This window comes from Sinohyriopsis cumingii, chromosome 2, assembly GCF_028554795.1.
Source record: "Sinohyriopsis cumingii isolate HCF-2022 chromosome 2, ASM2855479v2, whole genome shotgun sequence".
NCBI lineage: Eukaryota > Metazoa > Mollusca > Bivalvia > Unionida > Unionidae > Sinohyriopsis > Sinohyriopsis cumingii.
In genome coordinates, this window is record NC_142962.1 from 55,166,220 (window position 1) to 55,183,001 (window position 16,782).

Below are 16,782 nucleotides of genomic sequence, written 5' to 3' on the forward strand. Positions count from 1 at the left end.
ATATTATCTGAGTTTGATTTGATCTCTATCTTTCCAAAATATTGGCAATAAAGACATCTGGCCATCGAACCTGTGTGGTATCAGGCCTATTGGTTCAGTTGACAAGGTCAGCTACTGTCCAGTATAACTTGGATTGACTTGTGACTGATGAACCTTCTAAAGTGTGCTAACCTTCAATAATTAAATCATTTACTGCAATGTCAGCATGTATACTAGCATCTTCGTCCTTCAAAGAGCACTTCTGTGCCTTCCCATTATGTGACCCCAGCGGCCTATTGACTGCCTATACAGGTAAAATCACTGAAGCATTTCTTATAACAAATATGAAGTGGCCACTATGACTAATTTGAATTTTCAATGCACACACAATACCTGCACATAAAAAAGCCACGCAAATATGTGGGGACAAACTAGCAACCAGTGCAGGTATATATGAAGAGCACCTATGTCAGTATAAACAAGGTTATAACTCTACAAAAGACTGGAAATTTAGTTGCTCAAAGCAAAGGGCAAGAAAAATATGCAGGAAAATTATAAATGGATAATGCTTTCATCCAACTTGTGCTATGTAGAATACTTCCACAATTCATTAGGTCTGCATTGCAAGGTCTTTTGTCAGGACAGAATGTGCTACTCAGCACAAGCAGAAGTAGTAAGTAGTGTATTCACTGGATTTGGCACCAATCACTGTGCCAAGGGGTAATCACTCTGTTTAAATGACACTTATGCTGAGCAGACAACTTTTAACTTCTTAGTTAAACTTAGTCGGAGGAGGTACGGGGTAGTAGTTATCCTAATGTATTATGATCAGGTAAAATATTTGAATAAATAGAGAAACTGACAGAATAAGCCAGAGGGAAATATTTCTAATTGTAACTAGCTGGAGGATTCATTTAGCAAATGCTGTTGAAAAAGTGCAAGAAGACTCTAACACAAAGTGTTTTACTACCTGGATGTCTATACTCCTGAAAATGTGAGGGATTCTTCCTGTAACACATTGCATCATATTTGCAAAGTGGGCGACTGTCTTGAGGCATGTTATCATTCGTATTCTCCAATTTAACTGTCTCATGCTTCTGTAAGGTTGTTTGTGATTCGTTTTTGGAATCTGTAGCCTTCCTTTTCAAACCTGATATAGTACTTTCTGCATCACAATTCTCAACTCGATTAGTCTTGGAAAGAGTTCTATTTCCATCCTTTGAACCTGTATCTCCACTTGACTTGTCTTGTCTTGATCCCAGATGCTGACCAATGGATGTGGATTTGTCCCTTTCATTCTTAGATGCAGAATTTGATCTTCCTTTTTTTTTAGTCTGGTCAGGCTGTACAATTTTCATATTCTCATGTTTACTTTTTTCATTCAATTCTTGCCTTTTACTGAAGTTAGTATCTAATAATTTTGTCATGCTAGATGAAGATTTGCCTGAAGTATGTGAGGCACTTTGATCTGAGTCATCAGAATCGCTTTCTGATATTTCATGGACTTTGCCCCTCTGCCTTGTAACAGATGGAATCCTTTTTTTCATTGGTTTGGAGGGTGATGGATTATCAAAGAGGTCTGGAGATTTATTGTACAGGCTCCTGGTACCGGGTTCCAAAATGTCATCTGATACAGGTTCCATAGTTTTATCAGAATCACTGTCTGAAACAGTGTGTGCACTAGCAATTTCTCTTATTCTTTTGCCCCTTCACAGTTTGTACTGAAATAAAAGTAAAAATTGTAAATTAAAAAAATGTGATTTCTATTCTTTTAGATAATATTTTTTAAAAATCCTAATGAAATTACAAGCTTTAAAATACTAATTACTAGCAAGTTACTAATATCTGAGAGTTTCAGATTGCTAATACACGAGTGTACAAATAATGACACACATTTCCTCACAATGAAAAACAAGAGTTTCATGAATGTCATATAACACACGCACCCCTTGTTTAATGGTCTTCTAAGTGGGCAAAAGCTGGGCATGGTTGATTCAGATGATTATTGAACAACTGTTCACAAGGACCTCAACCTTTATTCAGTGTACACAGTCTTGAATAAGATTTAATATGCAGAAACTACGATTTTTTTTAATTAGACTTAGTATGACAATAGCCTCTTATTTTTATACCATAAAACCCAATGGTCTGTTTATAGCCAAAAGTGAAAGAAAAACCACAAAGTTTGATCAGGTATCTAACTTTAAAACAAAAAGCTATTTTACAAAACCAATTGTTCCCTGAAAATCACAAATGACCTTGACCTGTAACCTTGACCCCAAACTCAATAGGACTGTTGGATTCCTTCAGAGACATAACTTAAGCTTCATTTACTTCAAAGGCATTGCCAATTTCATACAATTCATATTGCAGAGCATGCACTTATGCTAAAAGCAATTGTGAGATTTTTCAGTAGTCAGATCTCTAAACAGCATTTTAATTAATTCAGTATTTTACATCCTGGTTCTGAACTAAATGGTTTCTGTTTTAAAATTCAGCCATTATTTTTTACAATCACAACTTACATGATACCTGACAGAGTCTTGGCAATGTGTCAAAAAGTTTAGTAACAAAGACTAACTCAGGATGAGCTAAATGTGGAATGACACCATCTGACAAGTGTTCTCACCGTGATCAAGAATTATCAAACTGAACATGCATGGAATATTCAGAACATTTTAAAATTACATAGTTTGTCTTGAATGTGCCATAAAACAATGGATATGGCAGGAGAAAATCAGTGAAAACTTTGAATTTAAGGCTTAAAACTGAATTATTTTGTGCATTCTGAACACAATTAAAACAATACTCCAGTCTTTTACAGTCAATTTATATGCACAAGACCTCCAACAACAAATAAAAGCAGCTTCACTTCCAGTTTCTTTCCTGTCACTAACTTCACCCAGTGAAAATGGACATTGTGCAATCTTTAAAAAATGACAAAATTTAATTTTCAGGCTGTTGTTACCAGTCCATATTTGGTTTCATTAATTAGTTTGGTTACAACTAGAACATCTCATATTCAATAATGAGATTTTGGCTTTTTGCAGAGTCTATTAAGCATCTCATATACAAACACCAGATATAATTATAAAATAAACAGGAACCTAGCCAATTGTAGTCAACTTTCAATTTCTGGCTAGTGTCATGCTTTATTAGGTCTGTTAATATATTTTTTAAACTACTGTATATACTCAAATACAAGCTGGATCCTATCTGACAGTCTGTGGTTACATGGCTACAGTACATTTGAAACGAGCAACTGCAGCAAGAAGGCTCCAACATTGGTTCACTTTTAAGATACTGAAAGAAGGCCATGTGCACAAGAGCATACAATCTGCTTTCATTACTCACTCCTATGTCTTCATAGAGAAGCGATGTCACCTTAAAAATGCATATGATTTATGTCACTAAGAAATCCTACTAATCAGAAGCCAATCTACTGATAAAAAGTTTGAAATCTATTGCTCTAATGTCCTGGTGTATGTATGATGTGATTTGGATTTTTAATGTAACTTTAGGAATTTTCAGTCATATCGCTATGATATCTGCAGCATGGCAGAATATAATGATATCTAGCACTGGGACAATTAGCCGCAGACATTTAGCATTGTGTCTGACCCTGTCATGTTATCCTGATACCAGGCCAAACAGTTCTAACACTAAGCTCTTAATGCTGAGTGCCTAGCAAGGCATCTGTTAATAGCATTTTTATAATTCGTTGGTATGACTTGGCCAGGGTTCAAACCTGTGACCTCCTGCATTTGAGGTGGATGCTCTAACCACTGAGGCCATGGAGCAATCTCTAATATTCTGGTTCTGTCACATGTATGGGAGTTGGTTTCAAATGCAATAACAAATATTCTTACCATTGGAAGGTGAGGTTGACTGACTGCATTAATTGCACAAATCAACTTAAAATGATCTAATATTAAATTATTTATTAACCAATATTTATTTTATTTTACTGTGATACACACCACTGTGCCAGTATAGTCAATCAAATTGACAATTTCAATTATGTTAATACTAAAATATTTATTTAATGATCTGATAAAAAGGTGATATTAAATTTTATCTACTCACCAAAGTTGACCTATTTCCTTTCTTGCTGTGACATTCACCACTGTAACAGTACAGTCATTCAAAATGATAGTGTCAATAAATGTTAATAATGAAATATTTATTTAGTTATGTTATTGTTGAGTGGATTTAATTATTTATTCAATAAACTGAAGAACCCATTATCACAGTTTTGTTAGTTCCTAAGTACATTCATGCACACACAGACATTTATATGTAGGTAATAGTTACACACAATTACATACATCCTTGATATTCATATGGTACCTATATCACAGGTTTACCTTAACAAATGCATGAAAGGTATATTACATTCTTGATAGTCATGTTCACACATAACAACTATGTCACATATCTGGACTTTATGACCTGGACCATACATTTATCTTGCCTTGGGTTTGAATATACCTTTATGGTCCAACTGCCAAAGTATGCATTGAAGGTGTGACTTTTTGTGGTACTCTGTATATCCCATTATATTTAAACAACCATAAATTAGTGAGATTAGATACTATTTGCAATGTTTGTTCATACAAATTTTTTTGGTTTTCCCATGCAAGCCTTGAAGTGTTCTGTTTTACTCTGCTACTTAAAGGCATATCAACACAAGAAATTTCATATCATGCAGAGACAATTAGAGTAAAAGGCCTTGCCCAAGGACAAACAACAGCACACAAACCAGCCTAGTCTGAATAGAAAAGACTAGCCAAGTTTATTTGCTCTTTGAGGAATCGGGCCATTAGTTTTTCATCTATTCAAGGCTACATACACCTGATATGGAATGAAAAAGGTATCATCTGTGCTATTTATGGTGATACCGTTTAAAGATCAATGTTTTAGCAAATAAAGCTTGGAAACCTTCTTGCACAGCGAGCTCTCCAGATAATGTGTACATGCAAAACAAGGTATCTAAAAGCTACATCCATGCAGTTTGGAAACAGTGGCACTGGAATTTACTGTAATTGCTGTAATTATATTTCAGTGTTTAGCAAATGTTTGATTTGAGCAAAGAATGAAGACAAGACAAATGTTCTCAGCATTTATTATGTTTATTAACTTGGTCAAAGGATCATTCACCAGTTAAAAGATCTGTATCGGAAATCTTTATTTTTTGTCACTGACAATAATTACTGCAACTCAGAAAATATTTCTTTATAAACAGGTTTCACATGCAACACAATCTGCAACGTCTACAAGATGTCATAACACAAATCCAGCTAGCTTCACTCATGTCCAGGTTTTGACAACAGGCTGATTTGGACCATAGCTGATTTGGACCATAGCTGATTTGGGCCAGGCTTACTCTGCCAAAATTATGAGCTGATTCAGACCTTGTAAAATATTATTATGTTTTGTACAGGATTTAAGTGTGATATTTACATTTGTTAAAATGAGATATTTCTCATTATTTCTGGGAAACAATGAAAAGTTCAAATCTGCATGTACTGAAATAAACCCTGTTTTTATATGGGTAGTTTGTATATAATGAAATGAAATAATGTAAGACTGTTTATCTTGCATTGGAAAATTAATGGTGACATATTTTTAAAGCAGTTCATTCCCATTTTTGCAAAATTTAAATAGTTTGTGTTATTGAGAGAAAAAATTAAAATGATTAAAGCTTACAAAAAGTCATGAAAACAGGGCTTTTATATATATATATATATATATATATATATATATATATATATATATATATATATATATATATATATTAAACATAACATTGTGATACACCCATTGTACATTAATACACATATATAAATGTTATTTCAGCATTCGGTTATATTTTCAACAGTAGGCTACTGCTTCTATATTATCTAAATCTGTGATGAATTTCCACTTATTAATACTTAGCGCTGTAATAAAATAACAATACAAATATTAATAATCCCCATCTTCTAAATGAATTAAAAATGGTGCAGAATTTCATCAAAATCCTCTCTCATTCATGCATAAGGGAGATAACACAAGGAAGTATGTGGAGTGAGTGAAGAAAAAAGATAACTGAAATTGCAACATTGCACCGAATAACATACAAAAACCTGGGACTTCATAACGGTTAGGTGTAAATGTTCCATGGGATTTTAATACAGTATTTGCAATAAAAATAACACAAAGTTGGATCAAGACTTGTACAGTATAGTTATTTGTAAGGAGGAACACACTGTAATCTATTTAATGCTTTGTTCATTTTTGTTTCTTTCTTCATGTTTTATAAAACCTATTAATATGGGTCTAAAAATGTATATATATATGTATGTATGTATGTATGTATGTATGCATGTATGTATGCGTGTATGTGTGTGTGTGTGTCTCTCTCTCTCTCTCTCTCCAAATATGATAATGCTCTTGTTAATTGTTTTTGTCTATACATAGTAGTCTAGGTATATTAATGCCTTTGTTAGATTTTTGCAGAATTTATCTTTATACATTGTATTTTACTATATAATAATTCCAAATAAAATTTATTTACTAAACAAATGAAATTACGGTCCTGTACATGTATAGTTTATTATTTAGTTCAATACAAGATCTCACATCAATATCATATTTCTACATTCTCCTAAATTTGCAGACCTTATAAGATAAAATACATTTTGACAATTTTTCTCTAAGCACCATATGGTAATTTGTGTTTTCTGAAATCACAGTGTAACATTTAATATTCTGCAATTTACTAAACTAAAGAAAAAAATGCAGTTAACTTATTTTGGTCTATACTGACTGGTCTCATTATGCTAATGTTCTAAATATTTTTCTATAAATACTAAATACTATAATTACATATACATGTGCATTCCATAGTTTACTTATGATACACCACATCATCTGAATCATCCTTGCATTTGGGCTGAATTAGCCATAGTCCAAATCAGCCAGCATTCTTAGGTTTAATCTATTTCACGTTAAATTTTTCTGTAATTAGTGGGCAGAAAATAACCTTTATCATACCTTTATGTATAAAGTTCAAACTGTTTTTGGAATGGTCTTGTTGCATGTGCTTGTTTTCAAACTCAAATCTTCTAGACCAACAAGTAGATCTCCACTTTTTTCCTGACATTACCAGTAATGTCAACAAAGAATGTTGATCAACTTGTTGGTCCAATGTCAGAAAAAAAAAAGCAGAGATCTACTTGTTGGTCTACACGTTAGACTGACCCTAGTCCTGCAATGTAAGACCTCGGTCTTGATATTTATGCTTTCGGCATCGAGTACTAAAACAAATAAATGTGATACGTCTCACAGAGGCTCGTATCACTGCTTACAAATGACCTGTCATACATGTACTATATAGAAACTACAAGGAAGGACACTTCTCTCCTTGCTCAAGCGACCTATTTAAGAATAAATGCTAATAAGTTATAAATAAATACAGGATGTCATTTTCTTTTAACCAATAAGAGGAGAGTATTCCATTCAGCGCTTTGTTCTTGCATATTAAGCGGGTGTGATCAGGGCCATGTCGAGCGGTTCTGTTCGAAAATGATTTGGCATTAGGTATGCAGGGATCATCATGGGCTTCGCCAGTGTCGCAAATTGCGATTTTTTTTCCTTATTGGCGACAAAAATATACCATCTGGCTATTTTTTTGGCGACACACTTTTTGGTGATTTAATTTGTACATACAGTCATGGATTTTGACTGGATAAATTAAAAGGGAGAATGAAAGGAAGCCACCAACTTGACTAAGCCATGCATTGGAATCAATCTGTTACACAAATGATCCTTTGTTCATATTGACAACCCCATCTTTAGATTGCATTGTTACATCATAATCTGCTTATGCTGACATCTGGGATGAGTACTGTATGCTGTGATATAGTCAATCATGCTACCGAACTATACCTACAACTGACCAACTTCTGAAGACGCGAATAGAACAGATACAATTAATTGAATGGCTAATCCTTCTGTTGTTGTTTTTTTCATTTTTTTTACATATACCAATACAATAGTTTTGCTGAACCTTCATAGAAAACTGATAACCTTTGAAGTACCGACTATTGCATATAAATACAAAGTAAATGGAAAAAATCTCAATCACAATTATATCTGTCACCAGTGCAGCATTTTACTCATTGATATTTTCCTTTTGCCATCAATCTGTGTTATGGCTGCAGAGACTTAAACTCCGCAACAAGAAATAGCAAAAAAAAACACAGTTTTGCATAATTAATAATAATTATTTATTTCTCAAAATACAGGAGTGAAAGAATCCCTAAATTGGGTGTGAATTTATGCTTATATATACGGTCCAATATTGCCAGGTGTTGACTCATGTAAGCTTCATTCGTGGGAATGGAGATCCTAGTTTTCCTGTCGAGAAAATTTATACAGCATTCAGTGATCATTCTTGGGATTTAGGAAACAATTCACTTCAAGCTTTGTGAAGCTAGCCATGGGGGGGGGGGGGCTGCCGAGAGACTACTGGTGTCACCTGTCAGCACTGTAGACTGTGAACGTGGATTCAGTAAAATGAACCTCATAAAAACTGACATCAGAAGTAAACTCTGCATCTCATCTCTCGAGAATTTAATGAGAATCAGCATGTACAGATGTGAAAAATTAGACTTTGAAACTGCATTCAACAAGTTGGCAGCCCTAAAATCGCGACGGATCTTCATATAACACTTTGTAACATTTTGTTAATGCTTATTGTAATTAGAGTATTAACTAACCCATCTTTTGTAATTCTCATTGCCTGTTACATTAATAGACTAAATTAACACTTCAAAAATGTACACTACTTGTTCTGGCAACACTTTTTGAAAATTGGCGACAAAATATTGAGGTTGGCAATTTTTTTGGCGACAGCTTTTTAAAAGCCAGGACCATCCCTGGGTATGATATTAAGTCAATTTTTTTTATAGGGATACACAGTTGAATGCCTGAGCTAAATACTGGTATCAGTTTATTGATCTACACGAAGCATACTTGAAATATCAGCGTTTATTCTTCAATAGGTCACGCAAGCAAGGAGAGAAGTGTCCTCCCTTGTAGTTATTATACAGTACATGTATGACAGGTCAATTTTAAACATCGATACGAGCCCCCGTGGCAGTGCGGGGCCAATCTTGTCCTACAATGTAAGACGTATCACAGGGACTTGTATCGTTGCTTACAACTGACTGAACAAAGTGCTGAATGGAATACTGTCCTCTCACTGGTTGAAAGAAAATTACGTCCTGTCTTTATTTATAACTTATTTTCAGTTGGCCAATGAGAAGGTAGTGTTCCATTCAGGGAGTTGTTTTTGGATATTAAGCGGGCGCGATCAGGGCTACGTCGAGCGGTACCGTGGGAAAATGATTTGGCGTTACTTAAAGTTATGATATTAAGTCAAACTTTTGATAGGCATTCAGGGATACACAGTCGAATGCCTGACTTAATATCGGTAACATATTTATTAAGGTACGCAAAGCGTAGCTTGAAATATCAGCATTTATTCTTAAATAGGTCGCGCGAGATGGAAGAAAAGTGTCCTCTTGTGTAGTTATTATATAGTACATGTATGACAGGTTAATTTTAAGCAACGAGATACGAGCCCCTGTGCTCACTGCAATTTCTCTACGTCCATATATATGACTGCATACGTAAAATTGATACGCAAAAAATAATAATACAGCTGACAAAACGTAAACTGGGAGAAAAGAAAAGAACAACGAATACTAAAGATGAAACGAGTCAGGGCATCAATTCTGAAGGCGATTTCAAGATTTGCTTACATTAAGCAATGGAGGCTGACATCTTGAAACTGTGAAGAAATGATAGCACGTACTGTAAATTCGTAGAAAAGATTTGCCTAGTCTATGTCTATGATAGAAGCATTGACGGTCACGGATTAATCCGGATGAATCATTTATGTGAAATTTTTTGTTGAAATACGGCTAACTTATTTGTGCAGTCAACTGTTGATTGTTTCACTACAGGAGAGTATGTTATGGTAAAAATTACATTTTAAAATCAGCCATAGTCATAACAAGCATATGTTTGGAACGAAGTGTCTATATGTTGCAGTCAAGTTTGTAATGAATATTTGTTTATACATAATTTTTATGTGTTATGTATAATCTGCAATACTGCCAACACATCTATGTGTCTATGTGTTGGTATGCTTTAGGTAATCTGTATCTTAGTGTATGTGTACATTGTGTCTTATATACCAATACCCACTAAAACATGTTAATATTCTTTCCATATTTTAGAACCATTTTCTTTTTATGTAATAGTAGTTAATGGGGATCTTATAGGGTCAATGGGACTGATCAGTACAAATACCCTTGGGAACATATAGGGTCTATGTAAATTTAACATGGAGAAAAATCGTGGGAACATATAGGGTCTATGGGAATTAACATGGCCAAAAACCCTGGGACAATATAGGGTCTATGTAAATTTAACATGGTCAAAAAACCCTTGGGACTGTATAGGGTCTATGTAAAATTGAAACAGGGAGGGTCTCTATTTTTTTTTAAAAAAAAATAAAAAATAAAATAAAAAAAAAGGGGTAGGCAATTCAAAGACTATCTCTTTTCGAGAAATATGGCTGGCCCTGAAAAGGGCCTTTGGGTTTTCTTCTTCTTCTTCTAATTTCTTCTTTTCCTCCACCAAGTTCTTATTTTATCTCCTACACTCTTCTTCTCTTTCTTTTTTTTCTTCTCCTCCTCTTCTTTCTTCTTCTTCTCTTCCTCCTCTTCTTTCTTCCTCTTTTCATTTTCTTCTTCTTTTTCAATTTTTTCGTTCCAATTGCGTATTCTTATTCTTTCCTCTTCATCCTCCTTCTCCTCCTTGATCTCTTTCATGACACCACTAATCTTGTCCTTTGCTTTCCTTAAGTTATTAATTTCCATCTTCACACGATGGGGACTATAGGAATAATGGTCTTCAACCAGTCTTAATAGCATCTGTTCCATTATTCCTAAGTTGTCTAAAACGTCTTGCAAGGTTTGTATTTTGTCGATTTGGTTTGACGCCATCTTCTTTTTATTCTTTGCAGAATGGTTTGAACAACGAACACTGTGGGTTCTTATAGTGAAAGCGCGGACGTGATGGAAAACATCCCCCTAAAAAACATAAAATGGTTAGTTAGTTAGTTGGATTATAGTGGTTTTCGTTCTTTTGAACATGTACCACTTTTTTATTCACGCACTGCGTGATTTTTAATTACTCCTGGGGGAAGGAAAAGGAGCCTCATCGTTGTGAATGAAATTGTGATTTCCACTGTTGGAAATCATTAGGCCATTGATGGACACTACGTTTCCTAGCTTGAGACAAAAGATAAGCATAATGGTCACAAAACCATCGATCTACTTTCACATCGTTTCTAGAAGAAGAACGAGGATCAAAATGAGTCACTAAATGTTCTAAGGAATAGCCCAGGCTGCGATGATGCAGAAAATACACACAATATTGTCCACACACCAAGGAATCTGTGCCTTGTAATTTCACGTTATTGAATCGGGTGGTTTGAGCATTTCTTCTCATAAAGTCGATGATATCGTCTTCCAAAGGGGGCAATCCGTACGAATCGAAATATTCCACACATCCTTCTTGAGGAAAGTAGACGGCTACCCAGTGGGTTCCTGGGAGATGACTGTCGTCCGTGTTGATCACGTAAGCTTGATGGTCTTTAGGTTTGCGATGAGGGAGTTCATCTTTAGCACAGACGACAGGATTCCAAGAAGCCGTATACGAACTGTGGTTCAAAAGGTAATAAAGTTCCCAGGTATCCATTGATTTGTGTTTGTTTTCTTCTTCACAGGTAATAATAAGTCGTCAATTCGATCCTGACTTTTTGCTTGAAAATGTCTGATGAATAAACGGTTATTCGTTCTGTTTCCTCACTCTGATTCAGGAGAGCTTCGATACGATGGATCTCTTGAGTGGTTAATGGTGGACAAGAATGTTCACGCAAGTCTTTATACCACTGGTGCAACACGTCTTTGTTCGAGATGAGACTCCAAGCTTCGTCCAGATACTCGTCCAATTTTTCTTCTTGACTCAACATCAGGCATTTATCGTGTTGAATTTGACTGGGATGATCGTTTTGACATCCATAGCAATTTTTCTTGACCAATTCCGTCATTTTGTCGACCAAGTGTTTGGCAAAACAGGAGACTAAATGGGCTTCTTGTTCTGGCCATCTCGATTTCATCATGATCACTTCTTCTTCCACAGTCTCCTCACATTTCATGTCCCAAGTTTCTTCACTAGGTAAAGAGGGATAACAGTCTTCCATGACTTCTAATAATCTAGAATGACTTCTCTCAAACTGTTGATTTCTATGGTATTATCGAATTCTGCATACAGGATGACGTTCACTGTTGCTGGTAGTTTATCTGCAAACTGAAGTTCCACACGAATCTGGCCAGATTTTATAGGGTGGAAATGTCCCTCGTCGCTGCCTTGGTCTGGAGTGAAATCGAAAGCCCACAAAGCATAGCCTCCTGCATATTCGTTGTATTCAATGCCGTGACTGGTGTTGGTTCCTAACTGGCCGGTAGCTTCGTACAGGGACAAGTACGATCTCAAGTAATTCCCGTCACCAAATTTAGGTTCGAAAGGTCGGGTACACAAGGTCTTGCCATCACGACTGACTTCGATTTTCTTTACGTTGAAGTGTTGAAAGTTGAAAGGATTTTGAGCGAAGGCTCCGTTGAAGGCTGAATTCGAGACCATACCAAGGATTAAACGTTTGGGTAACTGTCCTTGGAACAGATGATCTTCGGTCATGGAATGCTGTCCAGCAGGAATGGTGAAGGTTTTCACTTCTACGCGTCGTATGGGATACTTGGCGGTCGTTCTGCTCAACGTTTGACTGATGTCGTTACCCACTTTGGGTAACACTTCCACGCGTCGTACGTAGAGTTTGGCCTCTAAAATTGTGCTTTTAGGATTGCCAGTCTTAGTAGCATCAGCATCAGCCAACAAATGGAAAGCGGTACTGCTACGATTCAGTCTCAAGCGAAGATTGACCCCGTTTAGCAAATATTTCTCTTGCAACCACATGTCCAAATGCAAACGATCCATCAGTTCTAAACTCTTTTCTTTTAGGATTTTGCTTCGTCTTGCCTCAAAGCCGTCATTGTCAGTTGCGTCAAACTTGCCCGCTTCGTCATCTACCCACAGCACACAGGCATTGAGATGACTTGTCTTGGCATCTGTTCCGTACGTCAAGAGATTTTCCAGGTAGGCACGGTAAGGGTAAGTATCCATGCTGCTGCTGACCAGTTTGTTGTTCAAGTACAAGTCCACTGAGCTGAACAAGGAATGCATGAAATTGTTGACGGGAGCTATATTCTCAGTGTCTGTTACTTCACCATTATCCTTATCTAGAACTTTGACTTTCAAGTACAAGTAACTGCTATTCAGATCGATGTAATCTTCGGGCTGTCCCTTGATTTCAAACTCGATGGGAGCGGAATCGGTCAGTGAGGAGACGGGGTGAAATTCCACCCACTGGGATTCTTGCATGGTCATCATGGTGGGGGGCATGGCAAACAGATCCAGTTCCGTCTTGGAACAAGCGCAAGACTCTCGGTGCATCATTTTGTTCTGTTCTTTCTCAATAATCGAAAACGTCTAAGTCTCGAACGGTTCTTCTTTTCTTGGCTTTTCTCGCTTGAAGTCTGGTGAAAGGGTGTTTTCTTCTTCGTCGTCTCTTTCTGCCTTGTCCTTGCTGAATGCCTGACTCGGTAGCGTGCAGGGCATTTATAGGTGTGTCTCGTCGGCCTAAAATGTCTTTGCCCGTTTGCAGCAAGACATTTTTGCCTGCCCTCATGAAGGCTTCTTTAGGGTTTTGTTTGTCGATGATGACATTTTGGAGAAATTCTTTGCCTTGCGTCAGTGCCGCATCTTTCAAGGCGTGCAATCCGCGTGTCACCATCGGTTTCAACACTGGGGCCACCGAACGAAAGGCCGATTTTAACATGTCTCCTAAACCGTGTCCTCGCTGTCGAGCCACCCCTTGGTACACTGGATACATGACTTACTTACGAGTCGTGAGAGAACCGTTTTCGAAAATGGAGTTTCACCGTGACTTTTCCTTTGGTGAATGGAATATTTTGTCCCAGATCTCCTTTTATAGTAATGTTGACCGTGTCCAAATACGACTTGCTGACCGGCAAATAGTGAGGATGGACAAATTCGCGGTGGACGTGGTAAGTGTTTCCACCTTCCTCGTCAGCGTTCGTGGCAGAATCCACTTTGAAAGGAATGACACGCAGTAACGGCACGGAGGTGTGGCCCACCACGTTGTACTCCACCACATCGGAATACACAAAGATCAAATTCAGTCCTTGGTTCAGTTCTACCGGGGTACGAAAATACTGGCCAAAAGTCACGTTGTCAGAAATGATGGGTAATTCGCCTTTCTCTTTTTCTACTTTCTTCCTCATCTCCATGTCCCCGCCCAACATGTCAAACAATTCAGGACAAAATACAATGGACACGATTTTAGGCCGCTCAAATTTCATCAAGAAGCGACGAGCTACTTTGTGGTACTCCATGGTGACACTTTTGTTCTTGACAATCTCAAAAGCTTTCCCAAACACGCCATTAAACTTGGAGGCTATGGCGCTGACCAAATGATGACCACTGAAATAATAGCCTGGGAGAATGGACAAGTGGTAGGTGGTCGTTTTAGTGTTTTGATCATAGTCTTTAATGTCAGATATGGTTCTCTTATCCAACTCCTGTTGCAATTACTCGTCATGAACTTCCACCTTAAAAGAATTTTGATTGGGAAGGACATTGAGGACTTGGGTCGGGTGAATCATTTCTACTAAAGCCACTTCCCAATGGGCTTCGTGATCTAAGGGGATGGCTTGAGGTAATTTGGCCGTGTAACAGCACAACGTGTTGTGGGGAAACACCTCCATGGAACTGTCACTGGGTAAGGTTAAGTAAAATTGATTTTGGTGACTCATAATTCTAGAGTTCTGTGGCTGTCCGAGGGGTTAGTGGATGTCAGAGGCGTGTCTCCGCCCAAAATGGGGTTCTGGTTGTGGTTGTTGGAGTGGTGACTGGCACTGGCACTGGACACAACGTTCCCGTTCGAGGAGAATTTCAGGGAGGGATTGGGAAGCAGGTAACCGATGCAACTGCTCAATAAAATGGTCCACAATTGTTTGTCTCCTTGTTGCAAACTCAAACTGGCGATGGCTGCCCCGATGACACAATACACCACGAAGATTTGGCAGAAAAAGACGATTTGCGTTTTAGGCACACGTTCTCCACACCACACCCACAAGGGTTGTTTTTGTAAATCTTGCACAGAAGAACTAGGGGAAGGAGGAGTGGTCGACGTAGCTGCGTCTGCTGCTGTGTGAAAGGGCATGATGGTCACTTCTTCTTTTTATAGTCGATGACTTGCGAAGCGTCGATCCAAGAATCGAAACTGGGTGGATATCCTTTCCAACGTACTTTGACTTCTTTGACACGTCGTTTGCCCACTTTACGGGTTCTGCGTTCGAGAATGCTTTCGATGTCGTACACGTCGTCTTCTTTTTTGGTGACACGTTGTAACTCGGGCAAATAAAACGTTCCTTTGAGCACTTCTCCGTTCATGTCTTCCAATTTATAGACGGCAGGATGACGGCCATGTACTCGTCCAGTGACGCGAAACAATTCGGTTGTCCAGTTAGGTAAGTAACCTTTGTCGAAAGTGCGTTTGGTTTTGCCAATGCGCACCCAATCTCCTACGGTCAACTCTCCACTTTTCTTGGGGACAGCCCTCGTCGGGGACGTACCGAACAGACGCTCAAACACCAACACTTCGTTGTCGGGAGTCACGTCTTGCGGGGCACGTCCGATGCTTCGATGGTAAGATTGGTTGTACGCTTGCACCAGGTGCGGTAAGATGTCGCTGTACTTCAGAGTGTGGTGATGCGTAAAATATTTCCACATGCGTTCTTTCAAAGTGCGTTGAAAACGTTCCACGATGCTGGCTTTGGTTTCGGGATTCTCGGTGGTAAAAAAATGAATGTCACGTTTCTTTAATTCTTTTTGGAAAGCTTGGTTCAGAAATTCGGTGCCTTTGTCCGTTTGCCATCGAAGAGGGTGACGGCCACTTTGTTTCAACACTCGTTGCAGGGCTCGCACTAACTCGCTGCTGGATTTGGAAGTCAAGGGCACGACCCAGGCAAATTTGGAAAAGACGTCGATGACACAAAACAGATATTTGTAGCCACGATTGTAGCTGGCCAAATGAGAGACATCGGCTAAATCGGCTTGCCATTGATGATCGATGCCTTCCACTCGGGTGCGACTTCTGGCAAACTTGCGTCGAATGGGTTTGTGCAAAGTGTAGGTAGCTTGTTCTTGTAACCATCGTTGCACTTGAGGTAAACGGAGACTTTTCAGTCGCGTTTTGGCAGCACGATACAATTTTTGAACTCCTGCGTAACCTGCAGGATGCGAGGGATCGTAGTAAATGCTAGCTAAGACTTTTTCCATTTTTTTGTGTTGATTGGTGTCTTAATAAGGCACCCACTCTTGGAAGAGGCTACTCTTTTTCTCTTGGGGTATTTTCTTGGATTGCAAGGCTTTGCGTGTGCGACCGGCAATAGGTGTCGAAGAGGAGGATGTCTGAGCAGGGGATATCGGTTCTTGTTTCACTTCTGTCTTCACTTTCTTTTTCTCTTGTGAGGAAGAAGGGGTGGCCATCATCTTTTTAATCCATCCAATTCTGGAGGTAGGTGGTGTTGTTAACTTGCG

At 38.0% G+C, this 16,782-nt stretch overlaps 1 protein-coding gene across 5 annotated transcripts in view; it reads right to left on the reverse strand.

The window, feature by feature from the left end:
* Positions 1-10,287, reverse strand: part of LOC149804898 (tyrosyl-DNA phosphodiesterase 1-like) — a 66,419-nt gene extending 56,132 nt beyond the window's left edge. For 4 of the 5 annotated variants that reach the window (XR_016416957.1, XR_016416956.1, XM_089945671.1 and 1 more), the window contains exons 1-2: positions 9,792-10,286; positions 950-1,700 (exon numbers count right to left, since the gene is read on the reverse strand). Coding sequence is in view for 3 of the 5 variants with exons in the window: in XM_089945671.1 (XP_089801797.1) it covers positions 950-1,622 (673 nt within the window). In the remaining 2 variants the exon portion in view is untranslated. Of the gene's footprint in view, positions 1-949; positions 1,701-9,791 lie in introns of all 5 variants that reach the window. The other variant, XM_089945687.1, reaches the window with a different exon arrangement.
* Positions 10,288-16,782: the final 6,495 nt, after the last annotated feature.